General features: G+C 57.9%; 1 protein-coding gene across 5 annotated transcripts in view; it reads right to left on the reverse strand.

Annotated features, from left to right (window-relative positions):
• AGAP1 (ArfGAP with GTPase domain, ankyrin repeat and PH domain 1) overlaps nucleotides 1-15,178 on the reverse strand; it is a 391,784-nt gene extending 376,606 nt beyond the window's left edge. For 4 of the 5 annotated variants that reach the window (XM_037069293.1, XM_037069292.1, XM_037069291.1 and 1 more), the window contains exon 1: nucleotides 14,596-15,178. In XM_037069293.1, the coding sequence (XP_036925188.1) occupies nucleotides 14,596-14,758 (163 nt within the window). In that variant the 5' untranslated portion in view covers nucleotides 14,759-15,178. The remainder of the gene's footprint in view (nucleotides 1-14,595) is intronic. The other variant, XM_037069294.1, reaches the window with a different exon arrangement.
• Between the last annotated feature and the right edge of the window lie 5,158 nt (nucleotides 15,179-20,336).

The raw sequence follows: 20,336 nt of genomic DNA on the forward strand, positions 1-20,336 counted from the left end.
GCCCACCCCCCCCACCCCCCGTGCAGCTCTCAAGTCTTCCCGTCTCTGTGGAGAATGGAGAATGAAGACGACACTACGGATCACGGTCGAGAAGAGTGAGAGCAGGGCTGGGCCTCCCTGAGTGGCTTCCCATCTCGGTGGCCCTGCCTGTGGGGACGCAGCGTAGGACGCCCCTAACCAAGACGGCTCTCAGAGACGCCCCACTTTCTGACCAAGAGAGAAAGCCTTGCTCAGACACATTCAAGTTGCTCATTGATCGTCCTCTCTCACTGTCCACAAAGCCCCCAAAAAGCACCATTAAGTCAACGTGTTTAAACACTGGAACCCAGGCTTTAAAAACCCTGTATCTGAATTTAACAGCAGTTATGGAACAAAACCAAGGTAACAGTAACCATGGAAAACGGTCTTCCCAACACAAGTTTCCAGAAAAGTTCGCTGCAGTCAGCGTCGCACGGCACCTTCCTACCGAATNCCCTGAGTGGCTTCCCATCTCGGTGGCCCTGCCCGTGGGGACGCAGCGTAGGACGCCCCACTTTCTGACCAAGAGAGAAAGCCTTGCTCAGACACATTCAAGCTGCTCATTGATCGTCCTCTCTCACTGTCCACAAAGCCCCCAAAAAGCACCATTAAGTCAACGTGTTTAAACACTGGAACCCAGGCTTTAAAAACCCTGTATCTGAATTTAACAGCAGTTATGGAACAAAACCAAGGTAACAGTAACCATGGAAAACGGTCTTCCCAACACAAGTTTCCAGAAAAGTTCGCTGCAGTCAGCGTCACACGGCACCTTCCTACCGAATCCGAAGGCGAGACCTGTTGTAAGAACCCACGCGCGTCTGAAGCAGGTAGGAGGACCCTGCCCTCTGGCACTGGAAGGTACGAAGCCCAGCCGAGACGGTCACGGTCCATGCCTGCCTCCATCCCCACCCCGTCAACAAGCCCAGCCCGGGCTGCCGCTCCGGGGCCACAGCAGAGCGGCCCGCACGCTCCCAGCCCCCCGGGGGTGGGGCCGAGACACTCAGACACACCCACACCCACACCCGCATAATTATAAATGGCCTTAAGGCCCTAAGAGGTCGGACGGAGGCAGGTTCTCTCTGTGGCAAGGAGGGAGGGAGAGAGAGAAGGAGGGGACGAATGAAGGAAGGGGGAGGGGTCAGGCGGGAGGAGGGGGCCTCGGACAGGGAGTCCGGCTAGGCGGGTGCCCCTGGGACCTGGAATCGAAGATAATCCTGAAGGAGGATTTTGGGTGCCCACGGCTGAATTCTCGGCTGAACAGGACGGACTCGCTGGCTGAAAACCCCGCCCAACAGGACGAAGCCCAGGGAGGCAGGGCGTTCCCCACCCACGGGCAGGCTGGGAGGAAGAAAGAAGCCCCTGTCGTCAGCAGAGCACAGGCCCAGGAGCGAAGCGCCTCCACTTCGGGGAGGGTGGGGGAGGAAGGGAGGACACTCAGGGCCACCGACCCCTGAGAAGCTTGCCCCCAGCTGCCTGTCAAGAGGGGACAACTGAAACACACTCAGACACCAACTCTGCTCGCCCGACAGCCTGCGCGGGCTTTAAAGAGCTGGAGACAAAGTGGAAATTCACGGCCGGCTCCTATGGGACACTACACTCACTGGCTCATCCCAATGGGAATCTGGGGTGCAGCCGCGAGCCAGGGTGGCCCGAGGTCCAGGAGAAACCCTGACGTGTCCCACACAGGTCCCGTGACAGGGGACAGCAGCACAGAGCTGTCATGAAGACGTCGAGATGATTCTGAGAAGGAATCTGAAAAGGAATCTTCAGTCCCCACCGGAAGGACTCAGGCCAGCTCCAGGCAGGACGTGGGGCCTGGAAGAGGAGGCCTGGAAGAGGCCTGGAAGGGGCCTGGAAGAGGAGGCGGCAGGGACCATGAGCCCACCACGAGGTCATCAAGGTCATGGCCAGGGAGGCCCAGGCTGGGAAACGGGAGTTTGGGCCTGACCGGGCCCTACAATTAGCACTGCAGAGATGAGAATCACACTATTACTCAGCTCCCAGTCCAGCCTGCGGATGATGCTGTTTGGAGGCTCCTCCCTAAAACGTCTGATTGACAGCTGAACCAGACTTCCAGGGTCTACCTGAACACCTTCCAGCAGACCAATGGCCCGCACAGGCTCCTCAATCACCCCCACCACATCTCCTACCTGTTTGTCACAGTGACAATGACACGCCATCACCCGGGCTACGAACAGCCCTGCGTCTGCTCTTCCTGTCTCTGTCTGTCTGGGGACCAGGACACTGCAGAGACATTGGTGCTTCCGCAGACCCTGCACGCATGTCCCAGGAGGCACGCAAGTGCGAGGTCATCCACGGACCATGTGAGTTACATGCACACAGTTTCCTTCCCGTTTTTGGACGCTACTCCACCAGGTGGAGTTCCCCCTGAGTTTGCTGGTGATGGCAAACTAGAGTGAACCGAAGGGACACAAAGCCCTGGAGCGATCTGGACTCTCCTCCCCAACCACCCAGGCCCCACCCCACCAGGCCAGGCCAGTTCAGCGACCAAGGAGCAACAGACAGGGTGGGGCCGTCACTCTGGGGACAGGAGGAACCTCGAGGTCAGAGGTGAACCCCATGGATTCCAGCCTCTGAAACTGGGGCCGGAAGGCACGCGTGCATTTCCCAACGGCTCTAACAGCACGTCACTGAGGCAAGCACCTGTCTCGGATCCCCCAGGCCAGGATCCGAGGCCTGTCTGTCTCCCACCGGCCACGGAGAGCCACCACGGCTGTGATGCTCCATGACATCACTCCAGGAGGCGGTCCCAGGGCAACAGGTTCCAGCAAGGGAACGCCCGAGCTCCACGTCACTCCATCAGCTGCTCCTGCAGGTGAAGTGCCACCCTATCCCCCAAACCCCCGGGCCCGAGGAGGGGCTTCCCCTGCCGCCTCCCTGCACACCCCAGTTTGAACGGCATCAAATAAACACAACACAAAGCTGTGCCTACAAAGCGCAAGTTGAACCGGCTTCCCCTGCAGCACAAGACACGTGAGCCACACTGAACAAGCACCTTGCCCGTGTGGCCCCCGGAATCGACGCCACCCGCAGACTGGCGCTGTTTCCAGAAATCCTTTAGATTCCAGCACAACAGGGGCCAGCCCTGGAGAGCTCTGTACTCTACACCAAGCGCTGGCTGAACTCTCTTCTGGGCAGACGCAGAACTTGAACAGGAAAACCAAGGCAACCAGCACCTGGGAGCTCGCTCTTACGAACACCCTTTCAACTGTCTGAAGGTTCTACCACAAGATGTTGAGAGAGAGAGAGGTCCTCCTCGACCTGTAACCAAATTCCATCTCTTATCAGCAGAACATCTTGCTCACCAAGTCCCGGACCCCAGACTGGGGGACACCTCCTTCCCCAAGCAGGCCCAGGAGGGGGGCCCCAGGGCACAGGCGGTGACGGCTCCCTCTCAGGAGCAGTTCGCTCTAACCGCACGTGCCCCACTCGACACAAACACCCCAATGTGTCCCCGAGGAGCGGAGGAATGTGGTTGCCCCAGGAGACTGACACTCCCCCTCTGACCTCCTTAGCAGGCGCCCTGCAGACCAACAGACCTGAGCGCACCACCTCCACCTGCGTCTCAACAGAAGCAGGAGCTGGGATTCTTCGAGAAGCCCAGCCCCCTCCTCGGAGTGCGGACCTCTGAACCACTGTCAGGGAGGCGGCCCGTCCGTCCTCCAGTCCCCAGCAGCCTGCGTCCTGGTGAAGCCTCTCGGGCTCCAGAGAGAAGCACAGACCCTCTGCCCCCCAACCCAAGTGGGGCACCCCTCTGAAAGCCCTCGTGGTGAGCTGGGGGTGGCTCACAAAGGGAGAGCATGTGGCGGGGGGACCCCAGACGCAGACGGAGGTGGAAAGAGATACAGATGGTTGTTCTCTCTCCCAGGGTAAATAGGATGACCAGCAAGGTGAGTACAGACTGAGATACCTGGGGGAAATGGACTCGTGTTTGCGAAAACTGGAAACGAGCTTTTCTGTGTGAAGACAGGCGTTTCTTCGGGCAGAGGTGAGAGTTCTCCAAGGCCTCCTGTTGAGGCAAGATGATGTGGCAGCTGTCAGTGACCCCCGATGTCATCGGCGTCCCATCTTCTTAGGCTCCCACAGGGCTTCCTCCCAGAGCCCCCGGGCCCTTCCACGGCAGAGCCTCCGCCCTCCTAGCCCCCCACAGCTGGCCCTGCACCTGCCCTGGCCCTGCACAGCCCCGGGCCTGCTCGCCTCTGCACCACAGCCCCCGGCTTCACCAGCCCATGGACTAAACCCACCGAGTGAGAAATACACATCCCTCCCACACAGACACACAGAAAACTACAGCTATAGATTCAGAGACAGACACACAGACACCGATGGCTACATTGTTCTGGAAGAGGCACAGTTAGCCAGACTCCCCGGCTGGACAAGCTGGACCTCAGGGTCCACCACGGCCCAGAGTCTGTGAGCAGAAGCTCAGTCATATAAGCCCCCCGCCCCGCCCACCCCGTCCCATGGACTAATTCGGTTCCTCGTGATGCACACTGGCCACAGTCCCGAGAGATGCTCGCCTTAGACACACGCTGAGGAATCAGCAGAGGGGGTGACTTCTGAACCTGCACATCCAAACCGTCCCGGGGGGACAAGGCCCCACCTCCACAAATCCCAGGTCTCTGCCCTGTGTGGCTGAGCACCTCTCTCCCACCCAAACCGGAGGTTGAAATAACCCCCACGTGCTCCCCATGCCTGTGTCCCTGGGATTAAAGCTCAGCCCCACCCCTGCTCCTGCGGGCACCCTGAGGCTCACAGGCAACCTCAGGCCTGCACCTCGGTGCACACCTTTCGGGGCCCACCTCTGGTTCCCCACTCCCCTGCCCACGCCCCCACCTTCTCTCACAGAGGCTCTGGTGCGGACCCACCCTGCCGCTCCGCACCGCCACAGCCCCACAGCCGCCACCACCGCCTTCCTGCCCTGCAGGGCAGCCACTGAGCTTCACTAGACCCCCTCCCCAAATGGAAACCCACACTCAGAGGTGGGAGCAGCCCAGCCTGCTCCTGGGGCCCACAGGGCTCTCCGCCCCGGTTCTCCTCGGACTGACCAGAGCGGGTCTGGATGTCCCCCTGCTATTCCCTGGAAAGCCCTCGGCTGCCTGGTTCCTACCCAGTCCCCATCCAGGCCCTTCCATCCGGCCCCTCCCTGTCCCACCCTGCCTGGCTATCTGTATTGCTGTGGCCTCCTGGGCCCCATGTGAAGGGCGCAGGTCCCACACATCTGTCTCTCCTTCCAGATTCAAACGCTGTGCTTTGCCCACGGCAGTGCGCGATAACATCTTGCCTATTGATTCTCACATTAGCCACTTCCCATACTAAACAAAGTGAAGATAAACACAGCCTTCCCACCCCATCCCTCAAAATAAACATTTGCGTTTGTAAAGCAACCGGAGAAGTTCACACAGGCACACACCCCTGGACCTGTGCAGGTCTGTGTTGGACTCCGCTAGGCTCCCAGTTGGGCCTGGGGGGCGTGGCCTCTGTGGAGGGGCGTGGCAGCCCACAGGAGGAGCAGAATGAACAAAGAAAATAGGCCCCTGAGAGCAGCAGAGTTACTCAGCTTTTCTTTTCTTCTTTTGTGTCTTTCCATAATTGCTATAAACAAACAGAAACCGAACAGTGCTAATATGTAACTATTTAAGACCACAGAACAGTTTAGGCAAAAAGGAGCAAATGACTTTCCCTTCAAATACCAAGAGAGACCCAAAGGTGACCTAACACCCAGGACCCTGCAGTGAGACGGGCTCGGGAGGTCTGGGCTTGGCCGGCGGGAGGACCCCAAGTGTCAGGGAAGTCAGCAGGGAGCCGGGGAAGGGGTGGGGCCGGCCCTGTCCCAGCGGAATGGGACCAACCACCTTTAAGACGGAAGAGCTTCCTGGTGACCGAGTTCATTCTCCCAGCTCCACTTACAGAGCTGCACTTCCTCAACTAATAAGGAAGCAACAGTCTGCAGGCAATCCTAAATCTAAGGAACCTAACATCCAAGACAGTGCTGGAAACATAGTGGCCACGGAACTACTTGTTTATTAGTAAACAAGGTCAATCCAAGGATGGAGGCAGCCGCTCCACCACCAGCCTGACAGCCGGGAACTGGACCTCGGACAGCAAGGAGAGGCCGGGCTCCGCAGCCCGGGGCTGCCTGCCTGACGATGTGCCTTCAGCCTCAGGGAAAAGGAGAGGCCCCAGCGCTCGGCTCCCAGCAGGTGCCTGACGGGAACGGGAATGGGGGCACGTGCTTGCTTTTCACAGCAGCCCCAGATGGGACGCCACCCAAATGCCCATCAACAGGACAGATCGATGAGCCAGGGCATCGAACCATCTCTAACAGCGAGCAGTATCTGGGCCTCTCGGCTGGCCACCTCCTGGATCTTGCCCTGGATTCTGGTTACGCACTGTGGCCAGTTGGTGGGAACCTCCTCTCCTTCTGTAAACGGGGAAGGCTACTGTGGTCTCAAGTCCCGCCGGCCCCGAATGCCAAGCGGGAAGATGTGGGAAATCAGAGGCCCAGGCTCGGCTGTCAGGGCTGCGAGGGGAACAATGCTCTTGGTTGTTTGTGTCTGAAACAAACCTCGCCAGCCTGTGCCACCGGGAGTGGCGGCTGGAGAGGAGGCGGCTGAATCACTGCCCCCAGCAGCACCCCCGATCTCTGAAAACAACAAAAGCGCACAGACAGACTCCCGGAAGTGCCCTGCCTGGAAAACATGCACATTTTCCCCTCATGGAAAAGGACGACTGGAAACACAAACAGAATGTCAGGGCCATCAGCTCTCCCCAAGTCCATGTCCACTGCATTGCAAAGGCCAGTGATCACCTGACCTGCAACACCCAATCCCGCTGACGGCCACCACACAGACACCATGTAAGAAGTAAAAACTCCTTCAGAAAACGCAGGCAGGTCTTGGTGTGGGCACTCAACAGAAAAAACCAATTCTTACTCCCTCAGCGTCCTCAATACAGTCAGTGGGTCTGCAGCAACCAGAGCTCAGTGCACTGAGACTCGACCCGCCTCCCGAAGACACGGCTCCCTTTAGGACTTCAGCGGGGGGCGTGGTGACGGGAGCTTCGTGTCCTACGCTGCAAATCAACAGCCTCTTCAATGTTGACATTTCTAAGACCAAACATAAAGGGTTTGAACATGACCAGGAATTTTTTGGAATTCTTCTCCCAGAACCACGAAAAGTGTTTCCCACCCTTTAAAAAAAAAAAAAAAAAAAGGCAGCTCCCAACCCGATGCTAACGACAGCCCCGCAGCATGAGCAGCTTTGAAGACGAGACAGTTGCTTGTGTAGAGACACTGTGCGAACGCTCCAGCGCTGCAGCCCGAAAAAGACAATCGCCATCAAACTGCGGGAGAAGTGTGAAATGTGCAAATGAGCCCCTGTTTAAACAAAAACACCAATCTGTTCCCGGAGAGCACAGGCAGGGCGGCACCTGTCCCAGGCCGGTGGCGAGCCCTGACTGCCAGCGGAAGCAACAGTATCAGAGCGATGACGGCCCCTCTCGGGCCCTGGTCCCCACCCTGGGGCCTATATTTAGTATGCTCCTCACGGAATAAATCTCCCCACCTCGAACCCAGATGAGCTATTTGGCTGGTTACTCAAAGGGCCCGTGAACAACCTCTTCTGGTGGGGGTGCTGTTTGCCCTCCTTCCCTCTCCAGCCTCCAGATGCTACTGAGACACCCCTTCCAGCTCCGGTCAGCTGTGAGCGAGGACCACAGGGAGGTGGGCGGACGGGACCCAGACTACAGTGCCGGCCATGCCCGGGATGGGCCAGCGGTGTGTCTCAGGATAGCCACCCCATGCACGGTCCTGTGTGCAGGCCCCCACACCACAAACCAGACTCCGGAAACCCCTCAGCCCCTCGGAGCACCCAGAAGGCCGGGCCCACAGCAGCGCACAAAGCCGAGCACTCACACCCCACACGAAAATAACAGATGCTACAGAGATTAGGGACGGACATCTGTAGACTGCATTTTGCTTCTCAGAGAAAGGTACTTAAACAAAAGGAAGGAATTATGTAGCTAAGCACCGGATCAGAACCTCGAATGCTGGATTTTAAAAATAACCCAGCCTGATCCGCTTTGCCAAACTCAATCACTTCAGCAAGACTCACAGGATCAGGTGTGTTGCTGGGCGGGGGTGAGGCCTGGGGGCTCGAGTGTGTCTGGAAGTTAAGAAAGAACAAGGCCAGATCAGCAGTTAAAAGCCAGAGCCAGAATGACAAACTATAAAGCCCCGAGGGTACACAGGGGGGAAAGGGTACAAAATACGGGATTTTAGTCTTAAAACAAAAACCCGGTTTGGACAGAACACAAAGGGCACAGCAGGGCCACGGGTCCGTTCTGCAGGTCCCTGCAGCTGGAGCAGCCCACTCTCCCTCAGACTCACCCCTTCGGCACCCCGCCCCCACCCCCGGTCCCCTTTGTGATGTGAATAACGCGGAGCTCTCCCGTTTCACTCTCCCGTTTCACGGAAATGCTCTTGTAGCTCTCAAGGGCAGTGGTAGTGGCCTGAGAAGAAGCCCACGCTAAAACTCAGCAGAGTCCCCAGCAGTCCCCAGCAGTCCCATGAGACACAGACCTGCAGACCGGGACTGAGGAGGAAAGGGGACGCCAGCTGGTCCCACCTCCCCACACGGCAGCCTTGGCAGGTCCACGCCCCACCTGACCACTTCCCTCACAGGCCAGAAGCAGGCTGAGCCTGAACTTGAACCCACTGGGACCTGGGTTTAAATCCTTCTCTCATTGCGACCCTAAGCAACCCCTGGGGCTGGAGGCGCTCACCTGTCACCTGCAGGGAGCATGAGGGGAAGGAGCCTGGGAGTGCTGGCCCCGAGGAGCCGCCCAGTTTTGGGGCTCCTGCCTCTCCCATCCGTGCTCCCCAGATGTGTCCCGGGGCCAGCCTGCCGCACCAGAAACTCGGGGGTTGCACTCACCTTTGAGAACCAAGGCTCTTGATGGTACATCGAGGATACCACATTAGATCAGCCACCGGGTCTGTCCCTCATTTGTCCCTGGGGGCAAAGCCAGTCCTATGTCTCAGATCCACTGACACCAACGCAAAGGAACACAACCGTGGGCACACGCTGCCAGGATTCAGCACGCAGGCCTCTCCCTCCCCGACCCCCACCAAAGAAATCCCGTTTCCACCCCAGCTGACCCACCAGCACTAAAGGTGCGCAGCCCTAACACCTGCACTCGGTGACCTCTCACAATGCCCTCCCTCAGGCCGGAGGACCAGCACCACTGACTCGAAGGACGAGGAGAAGGACCCGGGTGCCCGAGAAAAGCGGAGCCTGCGGCAGGTCCGCCTGCCGGGGGCCAGGCAGGACGCAGGGGCGGAGTCACTGAGGAGACAGAGGGGACACGGCGGGTTTCTGCCCTCATGCAGCTCTGGGCCCTTCCAGCAGCAGCTGGGTCAGGACCGGAGCCAACGAGAGCTGGGGGCACTGAGCTGGCAGCCCCGTTGTGACGGGGAGAGGCAGGAAGAGACTAGTTGGAGGGGACGGACACCTGGACGGGAAAGGGCTGGTCACTGCCGGTGGGACAGAAGTTTAACCTGAAAGCGATGAATACACAGTGAGAACTGCTTTTAAGGGGGAAACAGAGACATTTACAGCAACAACGAAAAGGCCCCCAACCTGCACCATTTGATTAAACGTGAAATCTCACAAACTCCGTCGACAGTGGCTGAGAACAGCTGCACTCACCCAAGGCAGGGAGAAGAGGTCTGTCCCCCGAACGCGCCCACCCACAGCGAACGCACCAAGTACGTCTCCACGGGAGAGCGAACTCCCACTGCCGCGGCAGGCGGCCTGACAGAAAACACGGCACCTTCGGTGTCTGCAGCACTCTCAGACCAAACCCCTCTCGGGGGAAGGGACCGCGGGACCCAGGGCCGGATGGGCGTGCGAGCAGAGCTGCTGGGGCTGAGTTACCAGGAGCTCCACTGCACGCTCAGTCGGAGCTCAAGGGCCAGCACTGTCAGGTCAGCCTGGCCCACCTCCTGGGTCAGCCTGCTTCTACGTCACAAAACTGCCACAGGATGACAGGGCATCGTGCAGGTAAAGCGCTGAGCACAGATGCTGAACAAAGGAGCCGTATCACTGGATTAAGGGGCCCCCAGCCCCATCTTCCCAAGTCCCCCAAAAGCAAGGCCCCAGCCCTGGAACCCCGTGACAGTGCCCTCACCAGGGGTGCCAGGCAGAGCTCTCCCACCAAGGACAAGGCCACTGAGAACTCTTCAGTGCCCTCAGAGGAGCCACCCTGAAGCACAGGGGTGGGGGGGGGGCGGTTGGGCCTGGGGTGGGGGGGGGCGGTTGGTCCCCGCTGATCCACCGCCCGGAAAGCTGGCTGGGGGTGCAGGCTCGGCCTGGCTGCGTGAGCTGGCCTCTGCCACTGGGACGCTGAACAGCAACGTGCAATCGCTAACAGAGACTTTATCCCTAGAAGGAGAACATGAACTTCACGTACCGAGAAAGGCAGTTGACCCATTTGCCTCAATCCCACCAACCCAGACAGGCTTCACAGAGGAACCGGAGGGGAAACCTAGCCCGGCAGCTCACACCCAGGGCAGGCCACTCCCAGGCTCTGGGCACAGGGAACTCACAGGCTTGGGGGCCACATTTCACAGCAGCCACACACCCCGTGGGACGCGCCAGAAATCCAGTCAGGCAAATCTGAAAACCATAGGCAATGTTCCCTCAAACACCAGAGTTTGGGGGAGTGTAGGGAACAGGAGAACAAATCTCTCAAAGTCTGAAATAAAGACATTAAAAAAAAAACACTTTGGTGGGGCAGGGGTCAAGGAAATGTTTTAAAACAAGACTGAGAACAAAATCCCATCCCCCACGCCTGCACACAGGATTGCAGACCGCGCACGCTGCCTTGGAATCTCCGTGAGTTCCTTCACCTACAGTACGCACATGTGCGGTCCGGTCCATCTTAGCAGAGCTTTCCCGGTCCGTTGCCACGCAGCATCCCCGTGAACCGAGCAGCGGCCGGAAGATCCCTCCCTCTGACAAGGCCACCCCTGGCTCTGGCAGCCGCCAGCGCACAGAGAAACTCCACCGGGATGACGCGCAGGCAGGAGGAGCCACGCTGGGGACTTCTCCCAACACTGCGAAGTGCACACGGGATGTGGGTCCCGAAACTCCCCGGTGACTCCAACCTCGTGTTCTGTGCCCACGGAGGCAGGGAAAGCCTGGCTGGACGGCCACCAAAACACACAGTTTTCTCTGTTTGGTGGGACAAACTATTTTTAAACTATTTGTTAGGACAGGTGTATGCTTTCCTGATTGGAAATGGTGGGCTGTTATGATGTCACTGAAAGAGATTCACATTTTGCTCCTGTTGGATCTTGACCTGCAAGGTTCGCAGGTGGGGGCTGATCGCCACCTGAGTCTCAGAGTCGCTGCGCCACTCCCTCGGCCCGCCCACTGGGTTGCTCTGCGCCACTCCCTCGGCCCGCCCACTGGGTTGCTCAGCGAGCGACCCGGGCCCTCCGAAGGCACGGCAGCCTAGGCGCTTCACAGAGAACCGCTCCAGCACGGCTCTCCTCGCCCACAAAAAAAAGAAAAATGCTGTCCTGCCACCTGTGAGCAGCCCTCTCAATTTCCAAAACTTCGAGGACAGAGACATAAATCACGACCGCATCGTACTGCAGGGCAGGAGAGCACTTCACCAGGACAAATGGAGTCCCCCCTTCTCAGCCAGGGCAGGGCCAGGCGCCTGGAGAGGCTGCTGACCTGGGCTCTCCGTCCAATGATCGCACCCTGGATGACCTCAGTCAAATGTTCAGGAGGTCACGACCCCTCCCAGAACCTCCACCTTCTACAAACGGAGGACACAAGAGTGGGCCCACACTCCCTCAGGACGACACCCTGAGGTCACTTTTGCTGAAGTTCTATGCCAATGAAAGGCGCTATCCCGGTCGATAATAAGGCACAGAACCGAAGCGTGTTTGAATGATTCTTAAGCCTCATTGAACTAGCAACATCCTTGACACAGCACAGACATTCCTTTTCCTAACAGAAAAATAACACCACCACCAGAGCCAGGAGCAGGCTTCGAGCACTGAGTCTGACTCTCACCAAGAATGACAAAGACTCACCCAAGCAGGAGACTGAAGTCTCGCATCACAAGGGCAGACATCAAGCTGCCAAAACCATCGTCCAGAAACCACTGGGCGTTCAAAAAAAGGAAACCACATCCTCTTTCTAGAAAGTGCAACCCCCTTGCTGGGCGTGCTCAGGACCCGAGACCCAGCACCCAGCGCTGGACTTCCAGAGTAGGAAATGCCAGCCAGGTTCATGAGTCACACTCAGCTGTAGGCAGTCTCCGCACAGCCTGGGGTGGGGGTGGGGGGGGGGTCCCAGCCAGGTGCGTTCAGTAGGCACTTGGCACCGACTTTCAACGTGTTTCATCAGACTCCTGTGGATGCTGCAGAGAAATGAGTGACACAAGCAGTGCCCCCCCCTACAGNCCCACACTCCCTCAGGACGACACCCTGAGGTCACTTTTGCTGAAGTTCTATGCCAATGAAAGGCGCTATCCCGGTCGATAATAAGGCACAGAACCGAAGCGTGTTTGAATGATTCTTAAGCCTCATTGAACTAGCAACATCCTTGACACAGCACAGACATTCCTTTTCCTAACAGAAAAATAACACCACCACCAGAGCCAGGAGCAGGCTTCGAGCACCGAGTCTGACTCTCACCAAGAGTGACAAAGACTCACCCAAGCAGGACACTGAAGTCTCGCATCACAAGGGCAGACATCAAGCTGCCAAAACCATCATCCAGAAACCACTGGGCGTTCAAAAAAAGGAAACCACATCCTCTTTCTAGAAAGTGCAACCCCCTTGCTGGGCGTGCTCGGGACCCGAGACCCAGCACCCAGCGCTGGACTTCCAGAGTAGGAAATGCCAGCCAGGTTCATGAATCACACTCAGCTGTAGGCAGTCTCCGCACAGCCTGGGGTGGGGGTGGGGGGGGTCCCAGCCAGGTGTGTTCAGTAGGCACTTGGCACCGACTTTCAACGTGTTTCATCAGACTCCTGTGGATGCTGCAGAGAAACGAGTGACACAAGCAGTGCCCCCCCCCACAGAGCAAGGCTTCCAGAGGAACACTTCTGCCCCACCCCCAGACCATCCGCACCCCACGCGGAGCCACGGCCTCCCTGCAGCCCCCGCCGCTAGAGGAGTCTGGAAGCATCTTGAATTGCCAGGAGGGGCAGCCAGGTGTGCTGAGAGCCAGGCCCCACAGAAGACTGGAGCACAGCTCAGATCCTCTGGGGGAATTAGTCCGGCCCCTGTGGATACCGCCAGCCAATCGGCAGCCTGGCCCAGCCTCTGTTCAAGTCCACAGGGCTGCCAAGAGGATCAGCACCATAACATTCACCTTCCCTGCCTAAGTGGCCAAGAGTCCATCAAGACGCTCTGGGATTAGCAGTGGAGGCTGGGTGGCACCTAAGCAAAGCCCTCCCATGGCCGAGGCCCCGGGTGACAGCCTACAGCCAGGCTTCACTCCTACCAGGCCTCCCTCAACATCGTCCCTGCTGGCCTTTGGCCTGGACAGTCCTGTATTGGGGATAACCCACCCTGCAGGCCATTCACCATCCCTGGCCAAAGGGGACAGGAGGGAAGACCCCACGTCCCCCATCCCCGCCCCACTGGCCTCCCGGGCAGGCCTGGGCAGGACTGCGTGGGTAAGCGCAGCAAGGAGGCATCCAGACCCTGGGCAGCAGCAAGACCAGAGCAGCCAGTGACCTGGAGAGAACACAAGCCCAGAGAGGCAGGCTCCTTTTCACCACCCCCCCAACGGAGGGGGGTGGTCACAGTCTCACCTGATGTGCAGGAAGGGTGGCCAGCTTCCAGGAATGCAAGACCCTCAGGCTGCGGGACCCCAGTCCCTCCTGGTAGGGCTCTTAATTTGACTCAGGACTTGAGTAGAACACACTCTATGGAGACCAGCCCTCACGCAGGGGAAGACACGCTGCGCTGTCGGCCTGCAGCAGGAGCGACTGGGGCAGAGGGCTCAGCTCCCCGCCTCCACTGTGGCCCTGAACTGAGCAAAGACCCGAAGCAGGGCGGCCCTGTCTCTCCTCAACGCGCTGGCCAGAGAGAGCCTCACCCCCAGCAGCCGTACTTCTCAAAACAGTCTCCAACGTCGCCCAGCAAGACACTCGAGGTGACCTGGGAAGCTGTCACGGTGCGGGAACGCCAACTCCTCCAGCTACCATCAGGCATCAGGCTGGGCCGGGTCACTCTGGCCACCCAAGACACGACCGCGCGGGCCACTTTCTCACGGGAGAGAAACTACTACCCATCTTCCCGGCGGAGCTGGAGGCGCGCTCCAGCGGCCCACGGCCTCCCCCGGGGCTCTCTCTTGGCCTTGCAGAGTAAGAAGCCCCGCAGTTCTCACTCGGCCGGACAGCCGCGTGCCACGGCCCGGCGCGTGTGTACACTCGCGCACACACGCGCGCGCGCACCCCGCCGCACCACTGGCGCCCGCTCCCCTGCGCTTTCCAGAAACCCGGCGACGGCCCGGTCCTCACCTTCGATGGCGATGACGTGCTCCCGAATCTGATTCTGCAGCACCGGCTCGTCCACGCGCTCCAGCAGCTCGTAGATGGAGTAGATGTTGGGATGGACCGACTCGAAGCGTTGGATCTCGGCGCGGATGGCAGCCGAGTTGGCCAGCTGCTGCTGGTAGTTCATGGTGCAGGCACCGCGCCCGGAGCCGCGCGCCCCCCGCCGCCGCCGCCCCGCGCCCCGGGGCCCGCGGGCCGCTGAGCCCCGGGCGCCGCAGCCCCCGGGGAGCCGGGCCCGCCGGCGGCGGGCGGACCAAGCGCGAGAAGAAAGGAGCGGGCGGAGCAGGCGCGGGGCCGGCCCGCGGACTCAGTTCATGGCCGGGACGCGCGGCCGGCGAGCGAGCGGGCCCCGGCGCCCCGGGTCAGCGGGCCCCCATGGAGCGCGCCGCGGCGGGCGCGGCCGGCCCCTGAGGAGGCTCGCTCGGGCGCCTTCCTGCGCCGCAGCCGCTTCCACTCCTAGGCGCTGCCCCTCTGAGCAGCCATTAAAGCCCAGGCAGCCGCCGCGCTCCCAGCGCCGGGGCCGAGTGCCGGCCCCCGGNGAGACGGCCAGCCGGGCGAGCTCGCCGCCCTCCGGCCGCCGCCGCCGCCGCCGCTGCGTCCTCCGCGGTGCTTCCCAGCGCGCCGGATCCCGGGGAATCGCGCCAGGCCCCGCCCCGCGCCGGCCCCGGGCTTCCTGGGACTTGTAGTCCGCGCCGCGTCGGCCCCCAGTGAGGGACCTTCCTGCCTGCCCACCTCCGGCGCGGCCCGGCTCTTTCCCGAACCCACTATGCGGGCGCTCGCCCCACGGGACCCGGAGGCACTGCGCGACCCGCCCTCCGCCTTTTTGTGTTTCCGAGGAGCTGGCGCAAGGAGGTTTCGTGACTCGCCAGTGCACGCCGAGGGCAGTTTGCCGCCCACTCCGGTCTTTTAACCTGCTGTCTGCTTTTCCCAAAGGGACCTGAGTGTTCCCTCGGGGCCGTGGGTGTTCCCAAGCCGTGAGTCAACTGAAGTTCAGACAAGGCTCCGAGCTAGGTGCGATAAAAGATCACGGAGATTACCTAGGCACCGCTTTCCTTAAAAAGAGAGAGAGAGAGATAGGAAGCCTCAGCCTCTACAGCGCAGGCGTGGGCTCCGCGTGGATCCCCAGCCCCGTGCCTGTCCACCCCCCACCCCAATCCCGGCGAGGCTCAGCCCCCAGGGAGCTCGCTGCGTATAGACCAGCTCGTCTGGACTGGCCGAGACTTCGCCGGTCCTCGCGCAGCTGGCGTGACTGGCTTGTGCACGCGGGTACCCAGCCTGTTGAGTCAGTGTCTGGGCTCACAACTCCCTGAAGGTGCCGAACAGCTGCAGCATGCTGGACTTCGTGTCCTGCTCCCCGCTCCCAAGTCCCAGCTGGACTTCGTGTCCTCCTCCCCGCTCCCAAGTCCCAAGTCCCAAGTTCATGCCTCCTTCTGCTTTACACAGACCCTAAGCAACTGCGATGATTGAGATGCCTGCGGCTAACCTCGTTTTCCTGAACTCACCTGCACTCATGGATGGCTCGCCTCTTTGCAGCCCGGCCTTGGCTTTCAGGGGACCTTGTTCTCCAGGCTTTCCTACCACCCTCCTGCTTTTGGGCCCTTCTGTGATTCCTTCTCACTTCCCTAACCTCCACTCGTGGAAAGCCCCAGGTGGTTCAACCCTGGACTTCTCCTTTCTACAACATCTGTGGGGAACTCCGCTTTGACTCTCCTGTATGGGTTGTGCACTTCAAATTGACATCTCCAACCCAGTCCTCACCCTGGAATAACAAATTCATACTCAACTGCTTCCTTGCTGTCTCTTGGATGCCCCAGTCATTTAAATCCATCAAGGCTCAAGCGCCTTCTTGAACACCTGCCAGGATTCTCTTGGCCACCATGCTGTGAGGGGCCCAAGCCACACAGACAGGCTTCGTGGGAGTAAAAGATCTTTCAGGTCCCGGGCTCCAGTCTTTTGGCTGGAGCTCTAGACAGTCGGTAAGGACGGCTGGCCCGGTGTGTGCCTTGTCCGAGTGCCTGACTCATGGAAACTCTGAGCTGCAAAAAACAATTGCCGTTTTAAGCCACTTTAGTCTAATTTGTTCTACCAGATGAGGGGCCCCTTGAGAGAGAGAGTCCAGTTCCCACATCGCTTCTGCCCTTTATCTCCAGGCAGCCTTATCTGATGGCCATGACTCATCTTCTAGAACAGATTCCTTAGTTTACTATTTCTGCCACAGACGCAGTGGCTGAAACCACCCAACTGTATTCCCCTTTAATTCTGGGGGTCCGGCATGGTCTCCCTAGGCTAAACGCAAGGCAGCGACCACATTCCTTTCTCTTAGCTCTGTGTAGGCCCCTCTCCTTGCCTTCTCCAGCCTCTCGGGGCTGCCAGCAGTCCTTGGCTTGTGGCCCCTCCTCCATCTGGTTCATAGCCAGCAAAGGAGAGGTGAGTTTTTCTCACGTGATGTCACTCTGAGCCCCTCCTTTGCCCACTGTTCAGAATCCTCTTGATCATATTAATCCCACCCAGATAATCCAGGATCATATCCCCATTGCGAAGTCATCTGATTAGTAACCTTAATTCTGTCTGCAGCCTTCATCCCCCTTTGCCCCGTGAGATCACACACATGAGCAGGTTCCAGGCATTAGGATCCAGATACCTTTGGGGGGGGGCATTATTCTGCCTATAACACGTCGATGAACTCTGCCGCTGTCCAACATGCATGTCCTCTGGTCAAGAGTAAAGGTGGTTGCCTTTGAGCCTACACCTGTGTGTAACTACAAGTGTTTTCAAAAGAAATACCGGGTTGCCAGAATCAGCCTTAGGCGGGACTCCCCCCACCCCTGTGCCAGGTAGCCATTGGGAGCTCTGTGGGCCCCGAGGAGTCCCCAACCACTAGCATGTTCGGAATCCCACCTCGGGGCCCAGGCCTGGACCCAATATGATGGGAGAGAGAAACACGGGAACACGTCCGTCTCTGAAGGCTTCCTGCCTCCAGTTCTTTCACGCTCCGTCATTAGGTCAGTCAGCGCTGGTTCATGGGGCTGAAGGAGAACCTTCCCGACGTGTGGAACCCACAAAACGAGCAGTGGTCCTGGTCAGCTCAAGGTCATCTTCCAAAGATTTCCCCATGTATCAGATATTCTTAAAATTAATTGAATGAAATACACACACACACACACACACACACATATGTATATATCTCAACCAAGATTTTTCAATATTCTTTGACAATGCAGAAGATTTCTGTATGAAAGCCCAGCTGTGCTCCTTTAAGCGCCCCTAAAGTGAGGGTGCTTCTTACAGACACCGACAAAGCTTCAGGAGTGAGGGAAGGCGGGGCGAGGGCGGGTCAGAGTTCAGAAACATGGAGGAACGTGGACACTGAACTCTGGACACTAGTTTCATTAACAGTCTTTGGTTCTGGCTTCTGTGGCCCTCATTCCCAGTCTTCCCCTCAGCCCCTGCCTCAGAGCCTCCGTGGTCTTAAATTTCTGGGAAGGAATTCGCCCAAACTATGACACTTCACAGCACTCATTTTAACTCTTTGGCTAAAGGCTCGGGGACCAAAAAAGGTCCATTGCCTTCTTTTCTTTTTTCTTTTTAGATTTTATTTATTTATCTTTAGAGGGAAAGGGAAGGAGAGAAGGAGAGAAACATCAATGTATGGTTGCCTCTCCTGAGTCCCCTGCTGGGAACTGGTCTGCAACCCAGGCATGTGCCCTGACTGGGAATCGAACCATGATCGTGTGGTTCACAGGCCCGAGCTCAATTCATTGAGCTACACCAGCCAGGGCTAGTTTCTTAAATTAAGGAGGAATTGTTACACAGAGATGAATTCTATGGGTCATGATTTTTTAAAAAATATCCTCACCTGAGGACACTTTTTCACTGCTTTTAGAAAGAGAGAAAAAAAGAGAGGACGGGAGCAAGAGAAAAACATCGATGTGAGAGAGAAACATCAGTTGGTCACTTTCTGTACGCACCAGGGTGGGAGGGTCCTACACCCCTAGGCTGGGGATGGAACCCACAACCTAGGCATGTGTCCCAACGGGGAATCTAACCCATAACCTTTCGGTTACAACCCGACACTCCAACCCATGGAGCCACACCAGCCAGGGTGGTCATCATTTTTCAGTAGGTTGAGTTCAGTTCTATCAATAAACAGCATAGGACAGGATAGGGCAGGACAGGACAGAATACAACATCGGTGCATAAGTACGAGTGAGTCCTGTTTAAGGGTGACCGTTGTTCTGTGCATTTTGTTATCGAGGAAAGATGGAAAAGGTGCTATTTCTCAGAGGACAAGCACCCAAGCCAACCCCCACCCGTCTCTCCCTGGGTATCTTTGCCCAGCATCGCTATTCTGGAGGCCCCCTGGTGTATCAGCTTCCTGTGGCTGCATAACAAATGGACACGAACTGGATGGCTTACAACCACGCCTCTCTATCCTACAGTGCTGGAAGACAGCAGCCTGGGGTGGGACGCATGGGGCTGGAATCAGGGTGTCCGCAGGGCTCTGTGCCTTCCGGAGGTTCTGGAAGGGATTCCGCTTCCCTGCCCTCGAGCTTTGGGAAGCCAGTTGCGTCCCGGGGGGCGTGGCCTTGTCCTTCCTTTCCAAAGCCGGCTGCACAGCATCTTCAAACCTCACTCTGCCCCCCTTCCCCCGCCTCTCTCTAAGGACCTTCCAATGACAGGGACCTGCCTGGATGACTAGGATGATGTCATCCTCTCAGGATCCTTAATCTAATCACATCTGTAAAAATCCCTTTTGCCACGGAAGGAAGCATTTTCACAAGAAGCCAGGTTCCTGACGACCATAATTTCAAATTAGTGATACACATGAACAATATTTTGAGATAGTTGTAAGTTAATGTGATAGGAAAACATCTGGTTTGTCTCGGTGACAAAGCCTGAGATGCTGCTAATGCTTCTGTGACCTGTTGTTCACAATCACGGTGGAAGGAAATACTGGGTTTCGATTAGAGCTAAGAGAAATTAAAGATGTAAATGTTCTCCTATTCAAGTTCACGGACAAACCCCACACTCTGGTTCTAAGGCAGGCAGGGCTGGCAAGACTGGGTGCCTGGCCCAGGCAGAGGGCTACGATCTTCTAAAGCAAGTTCTTTTTAAAAAATTGTTTAAAAAAATACACATGACGTAAAATGGATCATCTTAACCATTTTTAAGTGTATATTTCCGTAGCGTTAAGCATATACACACTGTTGTACATTCAGTCTGCAGAACTCTTTTCATCTGACAATATACACATTAAACAATACCCCTCCCCCGCCCCAGCCCCGGCCACTCACCCCTCCACTTCCTGCCCCTGTGAATTTGACCACTCGCTACTGCCTCGAAGTGGGACTGGCTTTTTTCACTCAGCGTCGTGTCCTCAAGGTTTATCCACGCTGCACTCGTGTCTGAGTTTTCTTCATTTTTAGGGCTGAATTATATGTCCTACGTTCACATTTAGATTACCCATTCTCTGTGGACGGACACTTGGCTTTGAACGTGGGTGTGCAAATACTCCTGGAGGTGCTGCTGTCAGTTCTCTGGGGCACGTTCCCAGGAGGGGCTGCTGGGCCAGGCCAGCCCTTCCAGTGGCCTGTCGGAGTGCACCTGGGCTCCGCTGAGTCCCGCCTGCTTCTGGGCTGGGGCTGTGGCCCCCAAGCTTTGTGCCAGAGAGCAGTAGCCAGAAGGCTGCAGCCTGGAGGGTCACA

Source organism: Sturnira hondurensis, unplaced genomic scaffold (assembly GCF_014824575.4).
Source record: "Sturnira hondurensis isolate 20B ecotype Veracruz unplaced genomic scaffold, ASM1482457v3 Scaffold0018493, whole genome shotgun sequence".
Taxonomy (NCBI): Eukaryota; Metazoa; Chordata; class Mammalia; order Chiroptera; family Phyllostomidae; genus Sturnira; species Sturnira hondurensis.